Source organism: Hypomesus nipponensis, chromosome 7, assembly GCF_054491055.1.
Source record: "Hypomesus nipponensis isolate SF chromosome 7, ASM5449105v1, whole genome shotgun sequence".
NCBI classification, from domain to species: Eukaryota; Metazoa; Chordata; class Actinopteri; order Osmeriformes; family Osmeridae; genus Hypomesus; species Hypomesus nipponensis.
Window position 1 is genome coordinate 12,125,001 of NC_140367.1, and position 12,117 is coordinate 12,137,117.

Sequence of the window (12,117 nt, forward strand, 5' to 3'; positions counted from 1 at the left end):
AGAAACAGGCTTGAGTGTGGGCCAGACCAGTCCAGGCCAGACCAGACCAGTCTGATCTGAATGTTTGAAGCTGGACGTTTGAAGTTACAAGAAAGAGAGGAGGGAGGGAGGGAGGGAGGGAGAGAGAGAGAGAGAGAGAGAGAGAGAGAGAGAGAGAGAGAGAGAGAGAGAGAACACACCTACCTGTCTTTCGTTCATCTCTTTTTCTGAGTGATCCGTGACCTTATAGTCGCCCTGCAGAGAGAGAGAGAGAGAGAGGGGGAGAGAGAGAGAAAGAGAGGGAGAGAGAGAGATGAAGGGAGACATCACTCACATTCTAAATGCCAAGACTGACAGCCCTTAGTCCCTCAGAGAAAGGCGACACCAATCGCAGAGATCCAAAACGGAGGGGCCAAACTGAGGGGCCAAACTCTCCGACCAAGCGGCACTTACATCGTGCAGTGGGAAGGCCGCGTCGTACACCCCTTTAGCGAGTAGCATGGTGATGCCTGAGAATGAGAGAGGGAGAGAGGAAGGGAGAGAGCGAAAGAAAGAAAGAAAGAAAGTAGGAGAGAGAGAGAGAACTAGGTGAAACATTGTGTGACTCCGTCCCCCAAGGGAAGTCATCAAACGTGACCTTGGACGGTACAAGGGCCTCCGCGATACTGAAAGGCCAGGAGGAGAACATTTGTTCTCGGGAGCACGGTGTGGCATGTAGAACAAGCTTTCATCAAAGTTAATTAATCAGGCCCTCAAAGGGGCTGGGAACACAAACGTTGATTAGCCTGCTATTAATGAACGACGGCTGGCTATTGGATGGTGGGGGGAAGGGTGGGGGGACAGCTACAGCTCCCACTGGCACCTCTCCTTGCGTCAGTCCCAGCCCCAACCCAGGAACGGTGACCCACTTCACTTCACTCTCTGTGAAGGAGAGGACCAGAGGACGGAGAAGGGAGGGGAAGGGGGAGAGGGACGAGGAGAAGAGAGAAAGGTGACGGATAATAACAAGAGGGGGAGTGACGACAGGTGGAGAGAGAGAGAGAGAGAGAGAGAGAGAGAGAGAGAGAGAGAGAGAGAGAGAGAGAGAGAGAGGGCTTGACAGAGAGCTGGAAAGCAAGAGTGAGACAGAAGAAAGACTCGCACTTGACAGAGCTAAATAGAAATAGCGAGAGAAGAAGACAGAAAAACAAAGGTCATGATGGAGGTATCTCTCTCTCTCTCCTCTCGCTCTTCCCCTCTCCCTCACGCTCTCGCTCTCTCTCTCGCTGTGGGCTGCTCCTTCTGCCTCCACTACACCAGCCAACAGGCCATATTGCAGAGGCCTCACAACCACCCACTTCCTGCCCTCACACCCCACCACACACACACACACACACACACACACTGGCAGTGGCCTCAACTAGCCCACACGGAATCACACATACTCATGGCTATCCTGGAGATTCCCACATCAGTGTGAATTGAGCTCATATTGGAGCAGACATGCTCAGATGCACCCTCCAATGCAACACCAATGTTCCCTCTAACCGCGCAGACCAGTTGAAGGACCGGCGCACTCGATTTTCCAGACCACGCACAAAATCAAATCTGTGAAGTAAGGTGCTATAAATTGGGATGCCAAAATGTATGCATCAAATAAGATTTCATTGCTCAGAAGTCCAGTACAGATTATGTAGGCCTAGTACGGCTCTATAAAACCTGAACCAATTACCTACGTATACAAAAAATGTGCCTACCAAAGCTGAGACCAAACCTACGCCCTTGTGACAGGCGCCCCAAAAAAGGGGCATTTTTTTTTACATTTAATCACAAATGGCTTGATGAAATAGTTCAAACGGACACAAGCGATGGTCCAGGTAGGCTGGTGAAGCTTCCTGATATATTTAGCTACGAAGAAGCTGGCGGAGTTCTCTGCAAACTTTGCTCAGAGTACTGAGGTTTGCGCTCAGAAAGATTTCTATGTGTTCAGTGTGGATTTTTTTTTTAGGGAACATTGTCCAACACCCACACACACACACACATAGCTGGAGGTCAAACTCACCCATGGACTGGCAGGTCCGCACGCAAGCTGTCCGTCGGAGAATCTCGTACACCTGAAAGACGAAAAAAAAAAGTCTAAACAGTTCAACCAGTTACCATGGCGACCATCGACTATTTGAGGCCTGTTCAATTTAGGTCAGGGGCACCCTGAAGTAAATTGACCGGGTGGGGGGGGGGGTAGTTGGAGTGAGCGGAGGAGGAAAAGGGGGAGGAGGACTCACTATTCGACTCCGCGTGGCGTTTTCAAAGAACGTGTCCTTGGACTTGATGTCGAAGAGGTGCATCTTGTCGCGGGTGAAGTAGTGGGACACCAGCTTGGTCCGCCCTTCACCCTGGTTGGGCACCCGAGGCTGGAAAGGCTGGTTCAGCTTCCTGCACACCGAGTTCAGGGTGCGGGCAATACCGCTTTCCTCCTTCAGCTCATAGCTCTGTGGAAAAGGGGGGGGGGGGTGATATACCGGCCATCAACACCAGATTCTGTTTCATCTTTCTCTCCCACATCCCTCCATCTATCCATCCACCCCTCGACCCGTCCTTTCACCGTTCTCATCCCCCCCTCCCTTATTTCCCCCAGCCATCCGTCCATCATCCCCACCCCCCCCCCCACCCTCCTCGCTGGCCTTTGGTTGTTCCCCCTCTGTCACCTCCACTCCCTCCCTCCCTCATTCATCCATCCGTCCGTCATCCCGTCTCTTCACCAGCTTCCTTCCTCCCTCCTTTCTTCTCACATCCATCCACCCATCCTCATGTCCTAAGGTCTGGAGGGGTCTCACCTTCTTGGTGGGCATTTTCACCTTGAGGAACTCAGCCTCTCTGCTCAGCACCGGCCAGGGGGCGTGCAGCCTCGTGAAGCTGGGGCCGTGAGCCCGAACCTGGGGAGGAGGAAGGAGAACTCGTGGGTGGGAAGCCGAAATCCACTCAGACCCAAATCCTGAGACTATTAACAGTGAGATTGTCAATAGTGTGTGTGTGTGTGTGGGGGGGGGGGGGTCCCTGTCCATAGAATGGAGAAGAGAGCAGAGGAGGGAGGAGGATGGCAGCATTTAGTACGCAGACAGAGACACTATGGGCGTCACTCCGGGGTGTGTAACCAGAGATCCTGGTCCATCATTGAGTCACAGGCCGGGGGATAACAGTCTGTAACCCTACCCACATGATCCTGGCATGACAGGGGAGGGAGGGAGGGAGGGAGGGAGGGAGGGAGGGAGGGAGGGAGGGAGGGAGGGAGGGAGGGAGGGAGGGAGGGAGGGAGGGAGGGAAGGAAGGAAGGAAGGAAGGAAGGAAGGAAGGAAGGAAGGAAGGAAGGAAGGAAGGAAGGAAGGAAGAAAGAAAGAAAGAAAGAAAGAAAGAAAGAAAGAAAGAAAGAAAGAAAGAAAGAAAGAAAGAAAGAATGTGAATGTGCCAGAGAGCGAGAGAGAATGTGAGGAGGGGGCACTAAAGCGAAGGTATCAAACCTTCTCTTTAGGTCTCTCTGTCATTGTTTCTCTCTCTCTCTCTCTGCCTCTATCTCTCATAGTGGTGGCTTCCCTCCTCGGTCCCTGACAGAAATAGGAGGATAAAAATACTGTGTGTTCTAGAGAAGGTTAATTAGAGCACAACATTCCAATTAGCGTTCCGTCTCTGTAGGAGGGGTAACTAGGTCGTAGTGAGGGGGTTGGAGGGGAAGGGGGGGGGGGTCGGAGGGAGGGACAACTGTGCTCCAGGATGGACGGGGGGGGGGGTGTTCTGCGGGGGTGGCACACGGGCACCATGGCGACCCTGTGAGCATGGCAGGGATGACATTTAAGGAATTACCACTGACCTGAAATCTAACCAGAGCTCTGCCACAGAGACTAAATAGGGGCTCCCCTATAAAAAGGCGATTCGTGGGAGACGCGTGGGGTTCCTGTTTCGGTTCAGTATCGCTCCGATACAAACAGAGAAATCCCTCCGCGGACGGGGACTTGCGAGAGTGTGATGCTTGAGAGGTGACAGGAAGACTCGTGGCTGCGGCCTACGGCGCGAGCACACAACACACAGGAACCCCCAGAGTGTGGTTATGGGGGCACCTTTTAAATGCCAAACACTCGCTCCCGCAGGTGCCATTTACACTGAGGATGAGAGCTAAGAAAAGAAACGAGGGGGGTGAACTGAAACAGGAGAGAGGAGAGGAGAGATGGTTATATGAGGACAGAGGAAGAGAGGAGAGGAGGAGACAAGAGATGAGATGGCAAGAGGACTAACCCTAAACCCATGCCCCCCGCCCCCCCCCACCCTTTCGAAATTCACCCCCACATAGGATCCCTCAGACCTGGGATGCGGGAATCAACAAATGAACACCTCGACCCTAAAAGTGCTGACCCCATCTTCCAACAACTCTTCTCTCTGAGCTCTGCATTGACGGCAAGAGACGGCGAAACGATTCCAACTGCAATTACAACTCTTTTATTAAGGAGGCCCGGTGAGAAGGCGTCCAAATCCAGAGACAGATCTCAGGTCTGAATGTAAATGTGGGTCTGGCCTAGACCCTGAACAGAGTCAATGAGGTGGTGTTTGTGTGTGGGGAGGTTGGACAGGGCAAGGCTTTGAAGGACTAATGATATATAAACCTGGCAACATGCTGTAGTCATCCTGGAGGCTAATTAACCCAACCCCTGAGAACAATAGGTAAACTCTGCCGGGACCCAGGACACAGGTATCTTAAAGCCTAATCCAACTGAATGACTAAATCTATAGAAATATGTACTTGTCTTTTGTCAACAGTAGGGGTGGGATGATACACTGAGCTAACGGGACAATACATGATATTGGGTGCACGAGAACAAGACGAGATTATATTTCAAACCTATTTTTAAGAAAACTTCAATGATGGAATACCTGACTAGGAAAATGGCCTTTTCTTTGACTGAAAGTCACAAAATGCAAAACAATGCAGGTGCATTTTTAAATACTAGTTTTAGTTCATCATCTTGAAATGAATGTCCCTTTCACTTTCTGAGTATGAATAATGATGTGCAGTAGAAGACAGTACAATATGCAAGCACTGTACAATGTTTTCCCACAAACTCAACTGACTGGCTTCTCTCCTGTATGAATCTCTTCAGACCTCATAACTGGGCATGAACTATCCGTGAGCTTTTAACTTCTAATTGAAGTTGTGTGTGACCTTCTAACGGAACTCCTTTCCACAAATTGAAAAATGAAAATAAAATTCTCATTTGTCTCATTTTCACCATTGCAACCATAATCAAAAGAAGGCATTTGAAGGGCGCAGTCTGCCCTTTTAGTGTTCTCTTCAAAGGTGTGGTTGATTTCAATAGAGAGCTGTGGTGGTTTTTCTAGTGCTCATTAGCTGGCAATCATTTCTAACAGTGCTTCTCGTATTGTTTGTGTCTTGTCTGTCACCATGTATTGCTTCCAACCTGGTACTCAAACCGGATGGATGACATACTACCACGCGACAGCTTTTCACCTTGACGAGAAATATTGTCATATTTGAATATCTCGTGGCGTGAAATCTCGTCACATCCCCCAAGTCGATAGCCTCTCGAAAATCAGCATCAGCGCCAAGGATGCACTACCGAAGCCTTTGACAGATGTGAAAAACGTGTACGCCTAACGAGCCCAAACACGCACACGCACGCAGCAGCCCGCCTCACCTCGCCGTCTCTCTCAATCTCCAGCCCGGCGTCCAGCAGGATGGCCTCAAACTCCTGTCGGATCAGAACCATGTCTCCGTCCACGGGGTCGGGCGGGTCGGGACCCAACTCCAGACACACCTCCGCCGGCGCCCCCGGGGGCGGGAAGTTGCCATTGGAGATGACGGAGATGCGGTGAGGCGGAGCGCTGCAGACCTGTCTGACAGAGGACGGCCTGCGCTGGTTGTACACCAGGACGTAGTCCACCTTCCTCCTGCCGTCGGAGAAGTACAGCAGCCCCGGCTCGGTGCGCGCGGCTGGGTCCTTACCCACCACCTGGGGGGAGGAGGAGAGGGGCTGAGCCTTGGTGCACCAGAGCAGAGGTGTTCTACGCGTTTGGCCGCCCCCCGACTAATATTAGGGGATTGGGAGTTCTGTATTGGCACCTGTTGTGCCGAGCTCATACTGTAGGTCATGTTGTGGTTATATTGCTTAGTTCTACATTTGACATGAGGCATCCAACTTCAGACAAGTCTCTGCTTGAAGTGTGTGTGAGTTATGATGTTGTCATGGTACGTGATACGAGGACAGAAGATGAACACAGTACATGTTAAGATTAGATAACTTCATGCTGTGCCCTATTGACCCATGTTGTTCATTTGACTTAAAAGCACTAGGATTTGATGGAATAATGATCAAGGCCTGCACTAATAAAACATCTGTAATCATCTTTTTAAGCAAGCATTTAAGTTATTTGGCTACCAACAATTCTTTCTTATTAGAAATGATCACTACACCGACCAAAACCTGATTCAAATGTCATTGTGAATGAAACTCAAGAACTCATGTAGTGGAGACCCATTTTGCGGATGTAAAAACTCGAAAAAATAAAACGCTTGACCTATGAGACTGAAAGACAGTATTAACTTAAATATCACACGTATCCACATTTACAGATGTATGACGTCCGTAATGCTAAGGCAACCCATTTTGCAGATTAAAAACTCGAACTAGGCAAAGAAACACCTAACCTATTGTCTATTTACAACTGTATATATATAATTCAGTCTTACTTACCGGAATCTTGTCCTCACTCGAAGACTGTTGCATGCTGATGCTCTTGGGGCACGCAGATGAGAGAACAGGAACAAAACAAGTTACAGTTAATATCTGCCGAGTGCACTAAGAACATTGTAGGAACACACACCCCAAGTCCTTTTGATATTCCGTCGAAGGACGTAGGAGCGTCTCATCTCTTCTGCTGTGATGGCTTCACCTTGAAAGCAGCGTTTTCTTTTCTATTCTGGATGTCAAGCTAAGTAGCCTTATCATTCGATACCCATCTCGCTTTTACAGAGTCGTCTGATTTCAATACTGCAAGCGCACTGCCGCCAAGTTCTGCCGTGGAATTTGGCAGAGCGCACCTCGGTATCACCAAGGTAACCGGTGATTGGTCAGATCGATCATTCGCTTAAGGAGGGGACACCTGTGCAGCAGACCACACATGCGCTTCGGTCGGTTTTGCAACCAGGCTTGAAAACTTGGTGGAACGAACATACCGTTCTCTTAAAAAAAATAAAATAATAAAGTCTCCCCTTGACAGCCTTTATAGCCAGACTCAGTAAACCAAGCAATTACATTGACTAATAGCCTAGTGTCGGTGTGACGCATTGGGCCTACTTGATTGCTAAGCCACCACAACCAACATATCATCAAGTAACCCTGCCCAGGCTTTAGAACGATCCAACTAACCTTCATGGCAGCCTGTTAAGTTGTTTGCTAAACCTAGTTTTCCCCCCTTGTTTTTCGTTTTGTGTGAGACCGCCCACAGATGTTCCTGCTATGATCACAAACCAAAAAAATGAAAATGTTCCTGGTTTAAATAAAGATCTGATAAATAGCATTTCGTGTAAAGGGTAGGCTACCTGACTGCGTCCCATTAGTCGACTTCAGATATTACAAACGTCCGCTTTCGACTCCTCTTCTATTAGATAGATTACTCTTGAGATGAGACATAATCCGAAAGACTTTGGATACATTACCTGCTGTCCCAGTCTTGGTTAAACAGCAGTTTCGAAGCATTTCACGAAGGATGCGACCAGACACTGCATATTAACAGACGACTTCCCTGTACAGTACTGATGCTGCGAAGGATAAACAGGTGTAACCTATGCGGAAGTAATTCTCACACCTATGCCGACGCCCAATTAGATATGCCTAATCAACTATGACAAATAAAAGAATATATTATATAATAAAACCTAAATCAATTTTCTATTTGTCTGCCCAGTGTCCGTCTTCTACTATAGTTTAATGTATTCAGACTTTAGAGAACGTTTTATAAGATAAACTTTTTTTTAAACGTACCAAGGCAATAGGAGAAGGAAGGGAGTAAACACGTTTAGCGTTATGTTACGACATAACAATGCCATGACAATGTAATTAGAGCTGAACACGTACGCAATACTCAAGTCAGAGAATAAATTGTTTTTCCCTGTCTATCTGCCATTTAAAGTTTGCACCATATAAACTACATTATTATGGATGGTGTTGAGTTCCTCGCCTTGTTAAATGTTCAAATATTAAAGGATGTCGAACACTGAAAATGCAATATGTTGTGTTCTTCCAAGAGATCCGCCGAAATGTTTACCTACCGCACTCACATTTTCAACACCCTATAAGTGTGATGAGGTAAAAGATACATGTACATCTTTCTTGTAGGCTACACATCATTAGTGACAATAACGTACCAATGTTTTCCTCCTAACGGTGGTAAAGGGAGGAGGAGAAAAAGATTCAGATGGACCCCAATAACTAAACCCTGCGTCATCACTCCCTATGCCATATACCTACTGGCTGTGGCAGCTTAATCTCGCAGTTGTGGGGGTCAGCGTCACAGTCAAAATACTGCGAGTCCAATCGACCCCTGGAGAAGGCGCGAGACAGACTGTGGATGCTTCGGATGGAGGAGCACTCGCTCTGGGCAGTCGCGATTCCGGGGTGTGGGACTCCATTCCACAACTCTGAAAAATATGTATGTATGGGTTAACATGGATTGCCTGCCTTGTTTTGCCTGTGTGATACTGTGAAATTGTCATTCTTTTTAGGATATAGTGTAGCCATAGTAACGTTGTGGCTCTGTTCTTCAATTCAGCACCATGGATAGCTCCACTGCGAGCGGAGTGCTCTGATTTGGCCCTCCTGTTTCTATGACCACAGGACTGGAAAATATGGTCCAGCGTGTTTACACACTCACGTACACACTTACAAACAAGCACACACACACACACAGAGAGACACACACAAGAAAAGTGTGGTTTGAGTCCGCCGGCCGCAAGAAAGTGTCGCCTTTCAAGAGAGAGTGACCAAATGACCAAAACGTCCTGTGGTGTTTTGCTTGAAGCAAAAATATTTCTACAGAGTACTAGTAAGGTGATGGTTTGCCTTTCTGCCTGGATGTTTACCTTTTTACCGGGTCACTAAAATAGGCTGAACAGTAAATAGCTCATACTAAACGCTTACAGGCGCTAAGGTTCGACTTCGGTCAATATTGAAAGCCTACATAATTCATTCAAGTTGAACTCTTCTTCAGTGTAGTAGTCTTTCTTTTAGACACACATTTACTTTATCCGCGTCCCTTTGCGCCACGGTATACCTCGCTGTATGCGCGCCGCTTCCCGTCGTCCTGACCCACGCTGCTTAAAGGGGCGACGAGTGACCATATGGAGGGGCAAGACTAGTCTTTCTAATGTGTCTATTCTAGAAGTAGGGAACTCGGGAGGAGATGTGACATCTATCATACTCACCTGTGTAGGAAGACGGTGACCTGCGGAGCGCCATGGCGCCGCTGATAGACTGTCGGACAGGTGAACGGGGATGGCAACAACGATGTAAGGAACCACAATCCTCTCTCACTCTCTCACTACTCTCTCTCTCTCTCTCTACCTCTCGTTTTAGAAGGTGCAGGCTTAAGGTCACGGGGGCTAATTCCTGGCCTCAATGACTGGGTAACTTAAGGCTTAGAGTCGGCCCGAGTAACTAAAAACATGTCAAGCTTATGGGCTGGGAACCCCCGCGATACTGGCAGGCCTTCTGTTTGGTTTAGGAATCGGTCTAGTGGCCTTGTCCTCAGTTGCACCTGAATGTTTTACAGATGGTGATCTAATATTGGCAACAGATCGTCTACATTACCGAAATAGTCAATAAAGTTTAATGTGCTCGTCCCTGGACAATCTTTAAACTAATTATCCAAGTAGAGGTGACAAACGTTAAAAGTACAGTGTGAGATAAAAGATTGCGTTGCAAGCGGATTCTGTCATTAAGAGTATACTTGATATGGTACACTAAACATCACATCCACAGCGTGCACACACGCGTACACACACGCTACCGGCACTGCTGTGTCTCCGGTTTCCCCTAGCACCACTGACATGTTGATCCTTGTTAAATATTAAAGTGTTTAAATAGAGGTAAGGAATACTGTTAAGTTCAACTTTAAACGGGTTTAAGGTCTCGTTTTCAATATTACGATTGCGTATGATGATACTGTGGTTGTAGAAATCTGTTTGACCTTTCACTTTTGGTTCTTGGGACTGATAGAGAGATATGCTAGGAAACGCTCAGTCTGGGTCTTTGTGTTCAACGACAGTGTGTCACCATCATTAAGCTTTAATATTACGAGGGTGGATGTACACAGTAATTGGGGGCAACCACTGGCAATGCAATTCATACTATTTTGTGGTAGCAGCGCAGTTGGCACAAATGGCATTCAGGGATCCTCCACCCACCATTACATCCACACATCTCTCCATCCGTCCATTGCCACCTCCAAAATAGAATGAGAGAAGATTTCAACCTGTCTTCATCAAGGCACTTGAAGGCATGTCCCATAAATAGACTGAAGTGTGTCACACCTACACAGCTCCCGGAGATACACGCGCGCACACACACACTCATTTCCTCTGCTGCTCGTGATCTGGTTAATTTCCTCCTGGAAAGACGAAGAATGGAGAAAATGTCACATGCTCCAGCCTGAGGAGTCGATCCTCAACGGCTCATTCATCCTCATCTATTCTGGCTGCCTCCCTCGCACACACACACACACACACACACACACCCACACACACAGGAAGTGTATATTTAGAAGGATGGGTTATAAAATGGCCCTTGACAAAGTGTTGTAAGACCTGCACCAAGTCTCTGAATTTTGGGCAGGAGGTTATTCTGTTTACCAGAAGGACTTTCCTGATGATGATGATGATGATGATGATGATGGTGATGATGATGATGATGATGATGATGATGATGGTGATGATGATGGTGATGGTGATGATGGTGATGGTGATGATGGTGATGATGATGATGGTGATGATGATGATGATGATGATGGTGATGGTGATGATGGTGATGATGATGATGGTGATGATGATGATGATGATGATGATGATGGTGATGATGATGATGATGGTGATGGTGATGATGGTGATGATGATGATGGTGATGATGATGATGATGATGATGGTGATGATGATGGTGATGATGGTGATGATGATGATGATGATGATGATGATGATGATGATGATGATGATGATGATGATGATGATGATGATGATGATGATGATGATGATGATGCAAGGCCGTAGCCATGGAGTCAACATTGGGGGGGACGAATTACATTTTTTATGATAATTTCGGACAGCGCGCGTGGTTGCCTGTCGGAGCGTAGCACATTTATAATTTTTATATCAATATATTGGGGGGGATATGTGGACCAGATTTGAATATTGGGGGGATGTGTCCCCCCAATATGTATTATGATGACGACCTTGTCATTATGACCTGTTGAGACCATTCCAAGTCTAGTGGGATTGTATATAGTGGCATCATGTGGCCATGTGCAGTATTACAGATACTAAAGTTGACTGCGACACCACATCTGTTGTGTGTTGGGAGAAGGTCTGCCCTCCTGTGGTAGTACAGCGAGATAGTACAGCGTTCTGGATTAACATCGATTCGATCATGTCAAGATATAAAATGATCTGACCAAAAGATTATTATTCTGGCTACAATGTATTCATGTCAGCATGGACAGATTGGTAAAGTCATTAATATTCTTATTCTCAGTGGCAGTTCTAGACAAATTTTACTAGGGGGGGGGGAGAGGGGGGTGGTGCCAGTGTTTAATCAGAGGGGCACATTAAAAAACGGAAACAAATGATATTTAAACATTAAATACTTTAATTTTACTTTACATTAAAATCATACAAACAGCTCTGGCTCTCCCTCTTCCAGCTCCTCAGCTCTCTCAATACCTTGATATGTTTCTCTAACTTTTTTATTTACGGGGCAAAAAAGGCTGCAATGTCTCTTCCTCGGTTCATGATGACTACTACAAGAAGAAAAACGATTTTTTAATTTTTTAATTTTTATTCAGTCAGCTCAGGGGGGCCACGGGGGGGGACATTTCTAAAGGGGCACTGGC

The 12,117-nt window shown here is 47.2% G+C and overlaps 1 protein-coding gene across 1 annotated transcript in view; it reads right to left on the bottom strand.

Annotated features, from left to right (window-relative positions):
* The window catches only part of ano2b (anoctamin 2b), a 40,926-nt gene extending 31,450 nt beyond the window's left edge, over nt 1-9,476 (bottom strand). Inside the window, exons 1-9 of the mRNA XM_084702040.1 lie at nt 9,443-9,476; nt 8,490-8,659; nt 6,714-6,755; nt 5,658-5,972; nt 2,793-2,891; nt 2,241-2,447; nt 2,021-2,072; nt 433-488; nt 184-234 (exon numbers count right to left, since the gene is read on the bottom strand). Coding sequence (XP_084558166.1) covers nt 184-234; nt 433-488; nt 2,021-2,072; nt 2,241-2,447; nt 2,793-2,891; nt 5,658-5,972; nt 6,714-6,755; nt 8,490-8,659; nt 9,443-9,476 — 1,026 coding nt within the window. The remainder of the gene's footprint in view (nt 1-183; nt 235-432; nt 489-2,020; nt 2,073-2,240; nt 2,448-2,792; nt 2,892-5,657; nt 5,973-6,713; nt 6,756-8,489; nt 8,660-9,442) is intronic.
* Nucleotides 9,477-12,117: the final 2,641 nt, after the last annotated feature.